At 37.0% G+C, this 17,029-nt stretch overlaps 1 protein-coding gene across 3 annotated transcripts in view; it reads right to left on the bottom strand.

The window, feature by feature from the left end:
- The window catches only part of RABGAP1L (RAB GTPase activating protein 1 like), a 655,755-nt gene that overhangs the window by 239,140 nt on the left and 399,586 nt on the right, over positions 1-17,029 (bottom strand). For all 3 annotated transcript variants that reach the window (XM_061185687.1, XM_061185686.1, XM_061185688.1), the window contains exon 15: positions 3,845-3,919. In XM_061185687.1, coding sequence (XP_061041670.1) covers positions 3,845-3,919 — 75 coding nt within the window. The remainder of the gene's footprint in view (positions 1-3,844; positions 3,920-17,029) is intronic.

Here is a 17,029-nt window from a genome sequence, read left to right on the forward strand (position 1 = left end):
GCAGTTGGAAAGCTTCCATACACGTCGATATTAGTTTACATACAGTGATTTAGCCTTAAAAAGGAGCATAATTTTCTGAAAGTCTAAAAAAGTATATGTTCAATTAAAAAAAAACCTTAAAGCTGCTTGACAATAAATATGTGAGAGAAATATATTGGGGTTAAAAATTATCTAAAATATTTTATATGATTCTTAGAATAAATGAAATATATAAAAGGACATTATTTATTACACTAATAATATAATGATGATATTACTGATAATTATTACATATTTAACTTCAAAGGCAGATAAACACTATAATGGTTACAAGCAATCTGTGCTGTAACAGTTTTTCCAAACTGTAAATGATAAATTTCTTATAATTCCATCAATAGATATAACAGCATCTATGTGATAAACATTTAATTCTTCCACTGCTTAAACTACTACAAGTTACAAAGCTATTATCAAAGCTTCTGGAAATTTCCAAGCACCAGGAGAAGATACTTATTTCTTAAAACTATTTAGACATGGAAAAACTTTAAAATTCTAAATTTTTGTTCTTGAACCTACTTTCATTTTTGGTCTTTCTTTCCTCTTAGGCAGTGAATGTGAAATATAAATGACCATGGGTGAGGAAAAGACAGCATCCCAAAAAGAAGCAGGTTCTGACAATGATTAATATGGAGTTGCCAAAGGACGTCTGGCAGCAAAAAGAAGCAATAGCTTATGTAACTGATAAAAAATTAGTCAGTAAGACCCTAATAACATATCTCCCTGGAACCCGAGATAGTGTATTTGATGAATTGTTTAAGCTAGAGTGTATTCTTCTACCTATTTAAACCACAGAGGCAAAATTAAATATGGAAAAGAAAAAATTACAGTTAACTTCTCTTATTTAAATTGGTTAATGGATGGGTTGGTCAGTCAATGAAATATGCTGATTAACAGAATTATCACATATACTTTTAATTAAAAATTACAATGTAAAATTTTTTTCATTAACACTGAATATCAGTTCATCTTTCCTCCAGGATTCTGAAAGCATTTCTATATTTCCAGTTCTTTTTACAAGCCATGGCAACAACTGCATAGTTCTATTAATGTAGAAAGTATAGAAACTAAACTGAATTTCTATTCATCTTGTCACATACTTTGGAGGTAATTTTGTTGAATATGTTTACAATGGCTGACTTTCCATGACCCTTGTAATAGGACAGTAGATAATGTAAAAAAAAAAAAAAAAAAAAAAAATCTGGGTTATTTGAGTTTCCTAGTTACTTGAATCACTGCCTCTCTTTTTTTTGGGGGAGGAAGTATGTCCAGAGAAATATGAACTTACAGTTAACTAAACTTCTGTTACGTCTCAGAACAGATTTCCTGGAGTGATATTCTTCTCACTGAAGTTTAATCAATATATTATAATGTGTTTAATGGGGACGTCAGCTGCTCGTCAGAATGATCATAAAATCTCCTTTTAGAAGAATGGTGGTTATGAAACTTGGTGAACATGTCTATGTCACTGTTTATAGTCTCCAGCCCCTTGTGGTAGGGACCTGACTATGCTAACTACTAGGTGGGTTTAGTAATAGAACAAAGGCTCCAAGAATTTGCGACTATAAAGTACTTGATTATCACAAGAAATCTGAAGAACATGGGCTGTGGAGATGACAAAAAAAGGACAGCAAGGAGAAGATCAAAAAGACCATAAACAGATAAGGATGCCACAGAGAAAGAAGTCAAACTCAAAGTTAAAGTGAATAATCACAATAGAACCACCGTATATTATTAGTATCATTAAAATCAAATGATCAGCATTAGGGCCTCGAGTCTATTATAATTGTTCTTCGTTTCCAGAATGCAAACCTAAAAGAAATGCTTTTGTTTTAAACTTGCTGGACCTCTCTGCTGCATTTGACATTATACAATGCTTCTTCTCTGTTGAAAATCCAGAAATTCTTCAAGGATTCCTCTTCCTCATCAGCTCTCTAAATATCTGGCATTCCTGGGATCTATCCTGTTCTTCTTCTTCTATTTATTCTTCTTATATGGTCTAATCCACTCTCATGATTTCAGCTTTGATTTCTCCCCCAGTGTCAGTCTCCAGTAAACAGTTGGTTGCTGGACAGCTTTACTCAGATATCCCCAAAATACCACCCCCCACAAATTTCAAAACAAAATTCATCATCAACTCCTAACCTTTCTTCTCCATTCAATGTCAATGGACGTGTTTTCTATCTCACCTCAAAATACCATAATTCATCCAGTCACCTAAGCAAGAAAACTAGACATGTTACCTTTGACCCTTCCTTTGTCAATCCATCCATGAAACCTACCAATTTTGCCTCCTGCATGTTTTTAGATTTTTTTTTAAAATAAATTTATGTATTTATTTATTTATTTTTGGTTGCGTTGGGTCTTCGTTGCTGCATGCAGGCTTTCTCTAGTTGCGGCGAGCAGGGGCTGCGCTTCGCTGCGGTGCACGGGCTTCTCATTGCGGTGGCTTCTCTTGTTGCGGAGCACCAGCTCTAGGCGCCTGGGCTTCAGTAGCTGTGGCTCGCGGGCTCTAGAGCACAGGCTCAGTAGCTGTGGTGCACGGGCTGAGTTGCTCTGCGGCATGTGGGATCTTCCCGGACCAGGGCTCGAACCCGTGTCCCCTGCATTGGCAGGTGGACTCTTAACCACTGTGCCACCAGGGAAGTCCCCTCCTGCATGTTTTTAATTGTTTTTTTCTCTGGGTCTCAATATCTCTCATTTAGATTGATGTTTCCTAACTGGTCTCTCTGCTATTGCTTGCTCCCTTCAGTTCAACTCTCTACATGGATATAATAATTTATCTGAAGTGAACATCTGATTGTCATTCCCTTGCTTCAAACTGATCAATGGCTCCTCATTAGCTTTAGCATAAAGCCCGCATTTCTTGACATTATTAAAAATTCTTCATAATTTGGTCCCTGCCCATATGACCATTTTTACCTCATATCTCTCTCTGCATACAATTTCTATAGCAACGGTATAGGAACTGTCATTTCATACTGTTCCCTTTATATGCTGTGCCCTTTGTGTTTCCATACATTTGCTCATGTTGTTCCTTTTGTCTACCAATCTCTACTCCCTCTCTTACCCAGCTCACCTCCCCCAACCTCAATTATTTATGTCCTGGCAAAGCTACCACCTCTTCTAGAAAGTCTTTTCTGAAAGTTCTGGCAGAGCTGAGTTGGATAATTCTCCTCTCTATTCTCTTATTCTGTGCATCGCTTTCACTTAGCACACTATAAGTTCCTCTATAGTGATCATCACAAAAATCAGCACAGATACATAAAAAGAATTAAAATAATAGGTATGTGCATACATTACCTATGCCCCATCCTAGCCCATGAGGCCTTTGAGAACACAAACGATAAATTATTTGTATTTGTAATCCCACTTCCTAGCCGAGTACTGACAACTGATTCTCAATAAATGTTCTGTTAAATGAAGGTGACTAAGAGGAAAGAGAGTATACAAAAATAAATCACAAAAAAGATGAAAGACTTCCTTGTCACATTCCTTCATCATGGCTCTGGTCCTGCTCATGTTTGGGCAGTTACATTGACTTCTTTAATTCTAGAGGGTTCTAGTTAAAAATAACTCCAAATAAGCAATTTATTCCCTACCAGCCAGCAAAATTAATTCTACTGAGAAACTGTCCTGTTCGTGACATCAGATCTCTTACTTTATCACCAAAAGTACATTTTAAAAAAGATATGCCATGTGTAATCTCCATCAGGTAAATGGAGAATAAGAAGGGAAAACAAAACCAAGCAGCAAATAAAATAAACTTGGCAGCACCATGCCCTTTATTACACGGAAAATTACTTACATGCAGCAGCAATACAGCGGCAAGAAAAGACTGTCCTTGACAGTACCCAATGTCTTCGTCATAGACAGAGTAGGCCTAGAGAAAAGATGAAAAGAAAGAAGTATCGTAAACATTCACAGAGTTTAACCTAAGTGCTAGCTCACACCAAGCTGCTGCTTGTTCTTGCCCCTGGCCTGTCCACCACAATTTCACTGATCCCTCAATTTGGATGTGTGAGCCATTAGCACAGTGGGATCCCTCAAAGAGGCTGTACATTTCCTGAAGCAATTCTAGATGTACCATTATCCCCAGGTTCATCTTTAGAATCTGGAATAAAGAGATGCTCAGAGCACCTAAGTTAATTTTTAAAGATCCATTATGGTTTGTGGTCAGGCAAATGAGACTGTGGGAGGCAGGAGCAAAGAGTGGAAGAGGGTGGGAAGGTTCTACAGTTGATGTGGGAATTCTAATGCACTATACGGGGGAAACCGTAATGCTGTGAGAGTGCAGTGCAGATCCCCTAACCTAACAGAAAAAAAAAAAAATCACCCTCTCTAGCTTCTACATGTTCTCAGACACCTTCTAAACTACTCTCGCACTTTCCAGAGGCTAAAGGGTGATTCCTCCCATCTATACCACTAGGGCAAACCAAAAACATTTAGTATTGCCCTGCATTTTTAGCAGGATGGCTGGGAGAGAGCCTCTTGCCACACATGCCACACACTATCACGAATGTTCTGGCTATTCACCATCTGCAACATCATTCTAACCAGGCCGGCTAGTACAGAGCCAGAGGCCCATTCACAGGAAATATAGTATCCCTAGAGAAGCAGCTATCATACCATTCAACTTAATATTCACCTTAGTCTTTATAGGAAAGGAAATAAGGTTGTATGCTTAATACTTCAAACTGCTGAGATTACAATTTTTTAAAAAAGATAACCCTGTTCAAGTTTTTAAGAGGTTGAATCAATTACAGTAGGCGGACCATGGTGATCAAAGACTATAGTATAGGAATTAGTAAGGTTTTGCTGTAAAAGTCCAAATAGTAAATATTTTAGGCTTTGAGGGACACTTACATATCTGTTGTATATTGTTTTACTTTTCTTTTTTTTTTTTTTAAAGCAAGTGATTTTGTAAATTTATTTATTTTATTTATTTATTTTTGGCTGTGTTGGGTCTTTGTTTCTGTGCGAGGGCTTTTTCTAGTTGCGGCAAGCGGGGGCCACTCTTCATCGCGATGCGCGGGCCTTTCACTGCCGCGGCCTCTATTGTTGCCGGGCACAAGCTCCAGACGCGCAGGCTCAGTAGTTGTGGCTCACAGGCCTAGTTGCTCCGCGGCATGTGGGATCTTCCCAGACCAGGGCTCGAACCCGCGTCCCCTGCATTGGCAGGCAGATTCTCAACCACTGCGCCACCAGGGAAGCCCTGTTTTTCTTTTCTTAAACAACCCCTTACAATATAAAAACCATTTGTGGCTTTTGTGGATTAAGGGTAGTACAAAGTCAGACAGCGTAGGCTATAGTTTCCTGATCCCTGATTTAGAACAACAAAAACAACAAAAATCATTCAGATGCTCCTACATTTATCTGTAAAAGACAAACACCCCAACTGTGTTGTTTAAATCCTGGACATGCATCCCATTCCATGTATCCCATCTATCTGTTGTGCTTCATTAAAGTGAGGGGAATCTCCATTTAATGCACTATGATTTTGTGAGTATAAAAATACTCTCTGTCCAGGGCAATGGTTATGAAAGATAAATAGGAATGGTTACCATAGGGAGGGTAAGTGGGGTATCTCCCATATGCCAAGGTAGTCAGAGTATAGGGACTAGAACTCTTTTTTTACTTAAAAAAACTTTATTGAAATATAGTTTATATTCAGTGAAATGCATACCTTTTAATTTCACAAGTCCTTGAGTCATTTATGTAACCCCGTCATTATAGAATATTTCCATCATTCTAGAATGTTCCTCATGCCTCTTTGCAGTCAAACCACCTCCACCCCAGGCCACCAGTGATCTGATTTTTTCCACAATCTATTATTAGCTTTGCATTTTTAAAAGAATTTTATATAAATGGATTCATATATACTCTTTTGTGTCTGGCCTCTTTCACTCAGCATAATGTTTCTGAGATTCTTCCATGTTGTTGCATGCATCAGTAGTTCATCCGTTTTAATCCGTGGGTAGTATTCCACTGTATGAACATACCACAGTTGGTCTATGCATTCTCCCATTGATGAACATTTGGGTTTTTTTCCAGTTTGGAGCTAGTACAAATAAAGCTGGTTTGTATACACAAGGCTTTTTGTGTACATAGGTTTTCATTTCCCTTGGGTAAATACCAAGGAGTGGAGGTTCACGGTTCAAACGATAAGGGTATGTTTAACTTTATAAGATATTGCCAAACTATTTTGCAAGGTGGTTGTTCAATTATTGCATCCACACCAGCAAAACATAAGAGTATTCACTGCTTCAGATCCTTGTCAATACTTGACATTGCCAGTCTTTTTCCTTTTATTAATTCCTGTGGTTTTGACTTAAATTTCTCTGATGGCTAATGACATAGAGCATATTATCATGTGCTTTTAGGCAACTGATACATATTCTTTTGTGATTATCTCGTCAAGTTCTTGCTCATTTGTTTAATTGGGCTGTTCATCTTATTATTGCTGATTCATGGGAGTTCTTTATACATTCTGTTGACAAGATCATTGTCTGACATATGTATTACCAATATTTTCTCCCAGTGCGTGACCTGCCTTTTCATGCTCTTAATGGTGTCTTTTGAGGTACTATTGTTATCTTTTAACCTTCTTCTGCCAATGTTGATATTATCACACTCTCTTCTAATGAGAGAAAAATTATATCATGGAATCATTAGCTAAAGAATTTGAAAGAAGCTTCTCTTCATTACAACCAGTTTCCAGAGCTCAGCCTAATTTTAGAAACTGAAAGATGGATTAGCATCCTTTTACTTATTTAATTTTCTTTGATTTATATAGTTATGAGTCCTTATTTGTACTTTTATCCAGAGCTCATGGGTGTGTGTGTGTGTGTGTGTGTTAGGGTGGAGGGAGAGTTACAGAGAGAAAAGAGAAGGAAAAAATAACAAAGGAAGAGGGGAAAGGTTCTAATACTATCCCTATTTACTGCATTCCTGATGGTGCTCCATCACTTCCTTTTCCATGAACAAGGAACTCTGAGATCTGTTGATACGAGATTATGTCACATATATTTTCAAGGCTTCCCTTCCCCATAAAAGATGTCTAAGTTGAGGATTCCTTAAAACTGGGGATCTCTAAAGTCAATCATGCTTCATCAACCCTGACAAAACTTTGACAAACGTTTGATCCATCTTTATATATTTCACGTTTACTGAGAAGTGTGCTACTTATATGCTCGTTTGTGTTACAAGAGAAGTCCAATATAAAATGAAGGTCCACAACACACCAAAGAAGGGATGAACTCAGTGACCTCACAAACTGCTCTCTCACTGGAGAGCTGAGAATAAAAGTGCAAATCAGCAATGTATTGATCTTACTTTCTAATTGTGTTATGGCTTTGGATTAAGTTAGCAACAAAAATGACTTTTCAGAGGCCACCTACTAAATCTGATTTTATGATTCACAGTTTGAAAAACACAATGTTCTAGAAAGTTCTTTCCCTTGGAGTTCTTCCAAGCACTGTTTGGCTTTATTCTAAGCCTTCTCTGAGTTGAACCAAATCCTTTCCCTCTATTTGAAACGTGCCTCTCTTTGCACCATACCTCTCCCCACTCCTCATTTTAATTGCTTTTCTGGCCAGACGCCTGCTTTCAGACTGACTTTCAAAAACCATCTGAGTACCACTTCTATAATGGAGGAGTAATTCCTACTGGACCAACCTTCCCCCTGGTAACAAATTTAAACTATATCGAGACAAATATATAAAACAACTATCTGAAGGCACTGAACAAAAAAGCAGGAAGAAACTGGAGGGGAAAATAAACTTGGATGAAGGGAATGACACTGGGTAAAATCCTCATTCTTTATGGCTTTTGCTGGAGGTCATGCACCAGTGTGGATGGCTAAAACTTGGACATAAAACTGTAGACTTATTCGCTTGAAGAACCAGGGAACAGATTGGGGTGACCATAACAGCTAGAAAGCGACAGTGGAAACACTAAAGAGTAACAGAAGAGAAGCCTTTACTACACTTAGTGTAAAAGTATTTACAATATCCAAGACAAGGTAAAACTGATACATATATAGACAAATAATTAATAGAACAGAATAAAAAGTCTAGAAGTAGAGCCACACTCATACAGTCATTTAATTTCAACAAAGTTACCAAGATAATACATTGAGGAAAGGAAAATTTTTTATATATGTAAAAACGTAAATATATAAAAATTGTTTCAACAAATGTGCTCAAACAATTGGATATCCATATGGGGGAAATAAATGAACTTTGATCCCTACTTCACTTCATACGCAAAAATTAATTCTAGATGTACTATGCTCCTAAACATAAAACTAAAACTATAAAGCTACTCAGTGAAAACACAGAACATCTTTGTAACTTGGTAAATGCAAAGGTTTCTTAGCCAGGGCACAGACACATTAACTATTAAAAAAATAAACTGATACAGTAGACATCATCAAAATTTAGAAACCTCCACTGACAAAAGGACACCGTTAAGAAAATAAATAGGTAAACCACAGACTGGGAAAATATTTGCAAACATATCTAAACAAAGTCTTGAATCAGAATATATAAAGAACTCCTACAACTCAATGTCAAACAACCCAATTTAAAAATGGACAGAAGATATGAAAAGACACTTTACAAAGAAATATCTATGAATGGGCAATAGGAACATGGCCAAGTGTAGAGGAGATGAAGACGGTGGATTAGGAGGATGAGGAACTCACCTCTCCCCATGAACACATCAAAAATACATCTACATGTGGAACAACTGTCACTGACAACTAACTGGACACTGGCAGAAAGACTCCTGTACAACCAAGACTGTAAGAAAGATCCACAAAGAATTGAGTAGGAAGGGAAGAGAAGTGATCAGGTTGGGACCTGTGCCCCTAAGAGGAGACTCAGAGGAAAAGGGAGATTACATGAGCAGAGATCCTCCCTGGAGAGTGAGTGGTGTGAGCCACATACTGGGTGACACAGCCTTGGGGACCAACACAGGAGAGACAAGCTCCTTGGCTGGTTGGAGGGCCAATGGGACCAACAGGAGGGCTGTGAAAAGACTGGACTTCACTTGTAAGAAGCATGAGCACGCTCGCTCCTGAAGCAGGACAGAGAGGGTGGTTTGTAAACTGCATGGGTGGCTGGCCAGCTTCCTGTGACCACTCCAGTGTGTGCCCCCGTTTGAACCAAATGAACACTCTAGTCCTGCTTGCTTCACAACGCAGCTCCACACTGGGGTGAGGGCTGCCATGGTTGAGGAGGAAGCTTGGCTGTGAGACACAGAGATGGCTCAGACCCAAAGTGGCAACTGAGCAGGCAGAGGGAACCGTTATTTACACAGGCAGTGTGTCAGAAGCAGTCTGGGTCTCAGACCCCAATTGGACTGCCACAGCCCAAGCCCTGATCTACCCCAAATGCCCACACCAGCACCTCTTACTCAAACACCATCCCTCTGGGGAGACGGTGCCAGTGCTGGGAAGGGAGAGAGCACATACTGTTCATTTTCATTTGTCTCCAGGTATTTTTAAATTTCCTCTCTGATTTCTTCAGTGCCTATTGGTTGTTGAGTAGCATACTGCTTAGCCTCCACATGTTTGTGTTTTCTGCAGTTTTTTCTTGTAGTTAATTTCTAGTCTTATATCATTGTGGTCAGAAAAGATGCTTGATATGATTTTAATCTGCTTAAATTTATTAAGACTTGCTTTGTGGCCTAGTATGTGATCTATCCTGGTTAATGTTCCATCTGCACTATCAATTTCTCCATTTACGTTTGTTAATATTGGCTTTATGTATTTAGGTCTTCCTATGTTGGGTGCATATATATTTATAATTGTTATATCTTATTCTTGGACTGATCCCTTTATCATTAAGTAATGTCCTTCTTTGTCTCTTGTTACAGTCTTTGTTTTAAACTATATTTTGTCTGATATAAGTATTGCTAGCCCAGCTTTCTTTTTTTATTTCCATTTTTATGAAATATCTTTTTCCATCCTATCACTTTCACCATCTGTGTCTTTGGATACGAAGTGACTCTCTTATAGGCAGCATATATGAATCTTACTGTTTTAAAATCCATTCCACCACTCTATGTCTTTTGATTGGAGCATTTAGTCCATTTACATTTAAAGCAGTTATTGATGGGTATGTACGTACTGCTATTTTGTTAACTGTTTTCTGGTTGTTTTGCAGTTCTTTTTTGTTCCTTTTTTCTTCTTTTGCTCTCTTCCTTATTGATTTGATTACTATTTTTAGTGTTATGTTTAGATTCCTTTCTCTTTTTTTTCATGTGTATCTATTACAGATTTTTGGTTTGTGGTTACCATGAGATTCATACATAACAACCTATATATATACATGATAAGCTGATGATCACTTAAGTTGGAATGCATTTTTACTCACCCGTCCCCAAATTTAATGTTTTTGACATGATATTTTACATTTTTTGTTTTGTGCATCCCTTAACTACTTACTGTGGATATAGATGACTCTACTATTTTTTTCTTTTAACTTTTGTACTAGCTTTACAAGTGGCTGATTTACTACCTTTATTGTATGTTTGTCTTGATTGATGAGATTTTTCCTTTTGTAATTTTTGTATTTAAATTTATGATCTTTTCTGGTTAGTGAGTTCCCTTTAGCACTTCCTGTATAGCTCGTTTAGTGGTGCTCAACTTTTTTACTTTGCTTGTATGTAAAACTCTTTCTCTCTCTTTCAAATCTGAATGATAACCTTGTTGGGCAGAGTACTTTTTCTTGTAGATTTTATTCTTTAATCACTTTGAATATATCGTGCCACTTCCTTCTGGCCTGAAAGTTTTTGCTGAAAAGTCAGTTGACAGCCTTATGTATGGGTTCCCTTGTACATAACTCGTTGCTTTTCTCTTGATGCTTTTAAGATTCTCTATCTTTAATTTCTGACATTTTAATTATAATGTATCTTAATGTGGACCTCTTTGGGTCCATCTTGTTTGGGACTCTCTATGCTTCCTGGACCTAGATGTCTGTTTGCTTTCATGGGTTATGGACATTTTCAGCTATTATGTCTTCAAAAAAATTCTCTAACCCCCTGCTCTCTTCTCTCTCTGGGACCCCTATAATGTGAATGTTAGTATGCTTGAGGTTGTCCCACAGGTCTCCTAAACTATCCTCATTTTTAAAATTCTTTTTCCTCTTTTCTGTTCAGCTTAGGTTATTTCTACTACTTTGTCTTCAGTTCGCTGATCTGTTCCTTTGTATCATCTGATCTACTGTTGATTTCTCCTAGTGTATTTTTTATTTGTTCAGCTATTTGGTTCTTCTTTATATTTTCTAACTCTTAAAATTTTCACTGTGTTCACCCATTCTTCTCCTGAGTTTGTTGAACATCTTTATGATTATTACCTTGAACACTTTATTGGGTAGATTGCTTACCTCCTCCTTGTTTAGTTCTTTTTCTGATGTTTTGTCTTGTTCCTTCATTTGGAACATATTCCTCTGCCTCCTAATTTTGAGTAATTCTCTGTGTTTATTTCTGTCTATTAGGCAGGTCAGTTATGTTTCCCAATATTTGAGAAGTGGCCTTAGGTAGGAGCTCTCTTATGGGGCATAGCAGCACACTCCCTTCTGGCCACCAGAACTTTATGCTCTAGGGGTATCCCCTATGTGGGACCCTTCTGTTGTGGCAGGGTGCACTGGTAGTCAAGGCTGGCCCCTGACCTGGTTGGCTGCCAGGACCGCCTCATGTGGAGGCTGCCAGCTGGTGGTGGGTGGGGCCAGGTCCTGGCAGGGACCTGCAATTTACTTTAAAATATTTTAAAGTATTAAAATGGATTAATTAATTGAATATAAGGGTAGATGGACAGAGACATATGTGATAAAAAAGTAACAAAATATTATAGAATCTAGGTGACAGGTTTATGGATGTTCACTGTACAATTCTTTGAGTTTTTCTGTGTATTTGAAAATTTTTTGTATCTTTTGGGGAAAAAAAATCTGTGTCTGTATTCTGTCTCTTCTCTCTGATCTGGACTATAGACTACTCTTCTGGCTGGGGTCCCAAGAGAACTTTATATATTCATTCAGGAAGTCACTATTTACTGAGCACCTATTATGTAATCAAACACTGTGCTGAGGTAGATACCAAGATGAAAAGATATGGTCTATACTCCTCAGCTCAGAGTCTTGTACAACAGTTCAGCATGTACAATGAAAAAGTACACAGTGAGATAAGTTCTGATAGTTATATGGAAGATCAGAGGGAAAGGGTGGGTAACCAGGTCATAATGCCAGGAATAGAGATAAAGGCAAGGGAGGCATCTCAGACAAGGTGATACTGTCTTAATCTTAAAGAAGAGGATGTGACCAGAATTGCTGCAAGCCTGGCCTCACATTCTTGAAGGAAGAATACAGAGATGCTTCAGGTATGCTGCAGGGGAAAGGCATGTACAAAGGCAGACAGTGCCAGACACTGTGATAAGTGCTTTTCTACATTCTCAATCAATCCTCACAAAGCCTATGAGATAAGAAAAGTGACATTTAGAGAGGGAAATTAACTTGGGCAAGGTCACATAGCTAGAGCCAGAATTTGAACCCAAATCTTTTCAAATACAGAGCCTGTACACTTAGTACCTTTATTACACCACTGCCGTAGATTGTGTTCTCCCAAAATGAAGGAGGGCCTATTTTCTGATTTGCCTTGGGGGTCAAGAGAGATAGGAAATAAGATTCCATACTCTCAAAAGAAATGACAATCTGATCAAGGGCAGCTTAATATTTTTCAATCCATAACTTACGGGTTTAGGGAAGGAGAACTTTCAATTTCTTTATGTAACATGCATGTTTATTAACATACTGACTACAGGTAAAACTTAGACATAAAAACAGAGATAGCTGTTAAAGCTTAATCATGTTGGTGCTAACATTTATATATAATGTAAGTTCTCCTTATTGAAATTAATATGGAAAACACTTAACTTTTTTTGTCTTGTGAATAATTGTTATGCATCGATAGGGATGCTAACTTTGAAAATAATTTTCCACAGGGTAGTGGGACTTTGTTTGCCAGCCCAAAATATACAATAACCACTACTGCTCTTGAACTACCTTAAAATCATTAAGGAATGTTTTTAGTCTTACAGCTAGATTGTCTAAAGACTTATCTACAACCTTATTTCTCCCAAAACACTCTCACACACAAACCTTTATCAGATTGGTACAGGAAATACAGAATGGTGTTTCTCTTTTGTCCCAGAAATAGGCAACATACAGTACTATTTTATCAGACAATCACACTTTAAGATGAAGGAAGGTCAGACTCACAGGAAGAATGAAAAGGAAATCAGAAGATGTTCTCTAACAAGATAGAAAGGCTGCTATGTGGGCATGCAAGAAGGGATTAAACTTCTAAAACAGATTCCCATTTAGCTTCTTGGTACTGCTAAAGTACTGCTGTGTTTGCTGATTTACTGGCTATCGATAGACAGTAGTTCAGTTCACCAGTTTTAACCATGATACATTTCGTGTTTCTCCAAACCCTAACCTAAATATTGAGCTGTCACACAATTTAACATGCTCTAAGGACAATACTGAGAACAGGAAATACTAACTCAGATCTCCTCACTTTAACAGGAGCTTGACATTTATGTAAAACAATTTGCCATTTATTAGTTAGACAAACTGTTTCATCTATCAGTACAATGAACTTCTGCCAACATGAGGTCAAAACGAACAAACAAACAAACAAACAAATCAGCCTTTGGATTATTGCTCAGTAGCCCTTAAGTGAGTATGTTAGGGAGAAACAACCAAATATAAAATATGTGGAATAAACTCATTTACAAACTGAAAAGAGATCTGTTCTCACAATCTGAGAGACAAAAAAAGAGATACCCAGGAAAGACTATTTTAAAGTAATGCCACAATAAGCTAAATGAAAAGAGATCACAGGGTGACAAGAATCATCAAAACACATGGTTGTCTAAAAGAGATTAGGATAACATTTAAAGAAAAGATTATTTAATACAGCACAAGAATACAAGTGGCTTTTCAAATAACTTTTAGCATTAATTTTTCTAATTGTTAACTAGCCAATAACATTTATTTATCAATAACTACTATCTATTTTTTCAGATATTTATATATATAGTAATTTATTTAACCCTTAAAACAACCTCTAAGTTAAGTACTCTTAATATCCCCATTTTATAGAAGAAGAAACTGAGGCAAAGAGAAAGTAAACAACTTGTGCCAGGTCACTCAGTTAGTAAGCAGCAGACCAGAATTCAAACTCAGGCAGCTCCAGAGCTCAAGGCCTTAGCAACTGTCACTATACAGTCTCTAGATCTTAATGATTGTTGACATGTGTGGCAGAGTTTAGGTGAGCAACAATAAAACCTAATGATAAAACATAAATTTTTCTTTTTGCTATGTATTCAATAAATATTCACAAACTAAACAGAGAGAGCTTTTGTTAAAGAATGCAGAGGAATGATAATCACAAAGTTTAGGACAGTGGTTGACTCTGGTGAGGGAACACTGAATCTGAGAGGAGCATCTGGAGTATTCAAAGATATTGGTAATAATATATTTCCTAAGTTGTATGTACAAGGATGTTTCTCCTATTATTGACTTTTAAAAATCATAAATACAAATTATGTTTACTCATTTGAATGTATGATATATTTCATAATTTTACAAATTTAATTAAAGTTTAAAAAGATTACTTATTAGTAACATTCCATTCAACGGTTTGTGTTAAGATATCAATTTGGGTGACATCTCTAGAATATAAATATATGAAAGACACACATTGAGCTTCACTGGGGTTTAATATAATGATTAAAATAGTGAAATAGATGACCAATGAAAAGTTCTCTTCTTGGAGAAAACTGTATATATGTACAGTAGATTCTCATTACTTACAGTGGATATGTTCTATGAAGTTTCTGCAAACACTGAATTAGCAGATACTCAACCACTATCCATAGGGGATAGAGTGTGTTAGGCTTCTGCAAGTCTCTGGTCACATTTTCAGCAACTGATCAATACATAACCTTGTGTTACGTGTGTTTCTATTTAAATGCACCTTATTTAATATTTACTGTTGACTCATTAATACTGAAATCACTGTCAACAGTGCTGTCATGCACGCCTGAACGAAATTTATCTAACACATGTATTTCCTCCCTAAGGCACATCACAGCCTTCCTGTGCTCAGCAACACTAGACACTTAGCACGACACTTGGGGGACATTTTAAGCAGCAAAATCACCTAAAGCACAAAAACGTGGCACTAACCATACCACAAAAAAGACACTTGGGTATAGTATTAGAGTTGAAACAAGAAGGCAGAACAGTACCCAGTTTCATCTAAACTTGGAACGTATGCATCAGGCGACTCAGATTTTCCACACTGTGCATAGGCACATCAGTGAATGACCACAAAAGAACCAAGAGTATTGATTTTGGGGTTACAAATAAATCTTAGCAAGTAGGTGAATCTGCAAATATGGAATCTATGAATAATGAGGATTGACTTTGTGTGTGTGTGTGTGTGTTTGTGTATGTATCCGCTTAGAACAATATCTGCATCTATCCATGTCTACATATCTTCTTGAAGATATATATCTTTTTGGATACACACACACACACACACACACACACTCATATCCAGAATTAAGCTGAAATCGTTTATTTCTGAATTAGTCTACAAAAAGCAAATTGATACAAAGCATTTTTAATTAATAAAGCCAAAACTGTTATTGATAAATTATTAATTTTAAGAAGGGCCACAAACATCAGAAAAAGCAAGTAAATGAAAACTTAATGTGAATGTATCCCCACACTACAATTTAAAGTTTTAAAATTTGGTTATAAATCAATATTTTTATTAAAAATTTTCAGTACCCAATATCCCTTATCATATTCTTTTCACTCAAGCTTTTAGAATATTATCAATGACATGTTTTTTTTTAATTTCTTTACTATTCAGTACCAGTAGTCCACAGTGATTAACCATTCATTTACCATTATTTTCTGTGAAAATCAGCATGTGCTTTACCATTAAAGCAATATGGTTATGAGGTTCTCAGATTAGGTGAAATCACAAAATTAGCCCCTAACTGCAATGACCAGGACAGTAACTCTAAAATAATTGACTGTTAAAAAGTTTACTTGAAAATTTTCTTATAGTGGGTCTAAATGCCAAATACTTCAAATTCCAGCTCTGCCATTTACCAGCATTATTCAAATTCCCTAAGTCTCAATTCCTTTGAGACAACAAATATTTATTGAGAGTCTACTATGTGAAAGACTGGTCTAAGCAGTGAACAAAATGGACAAAAACATTTTGCTCTCAGCATAATTCAAAAAGACTCGTGTACCACAATGTTCATTGCAGCTCTATTTACAATAGCCAGGACATGGAAGCAACCTAAGTATCCATCGACAGATGAATGGATAAAGAAGATGTGGCACATATATACAATGGAATATTACTCAGCCATAAAAAGAAATGAAATTGAGTTATTTGTAGCGAGGTGGATGGACCTAGAGACTGTTATACAGAGTGAAGTAAGTCAGAAAGAGAAAAACAAATATGCTAACACATATATATGGAATCTAAAAAAAAAAAAAAAAAAAAGGTTCTGAAGAACCTAGGGGCAAGACAGGAATAAAGATGCACACATAGAGAATGGACTTGAGGACACGGGGAGGGGGAAGGGTAAGCTGGGACGAAGTGAGAGAGTAGCATGGACATATATACATTACCAAATGTAAAATAGATAGCTAGTGGGAAGCAGCTGCATAGCACAAGGAGATCAGCTCGGTGCTTTGTGACCACCTAGAGGGGTGGGATAGGGAGGGTGGGAAGGAGACACAAGAGGGAGGGGATATGGGGATGTATGTATATGTATAGCTGATTCACTTTGTTATACAGCAGAAACTAACACACCATTGTAAAGCTATTATACTCCAATAAAGATGTTTAAAAAAACCACTTTGCTCTCATAAAGCTTATTTTCTAGTGGAAA

The sequence above is a fragment of the Eubalaena glacialis genome, chromosome 3 (genome assembly GCF_028564815.1).
Source record: "Eubalaena glacialis isolate mEubGla1 chromosome 3, mEubGla1.1.hap2.+ XY, whole genome shotgun sequence".
In the NCBI taxonomy this organism is placed as follows: Eukaryota; Metazoa; Chordata; class Mammalia; order Artiodactyla; family Balaenidae; genus Eubalaena; species Eubalaena glacialis.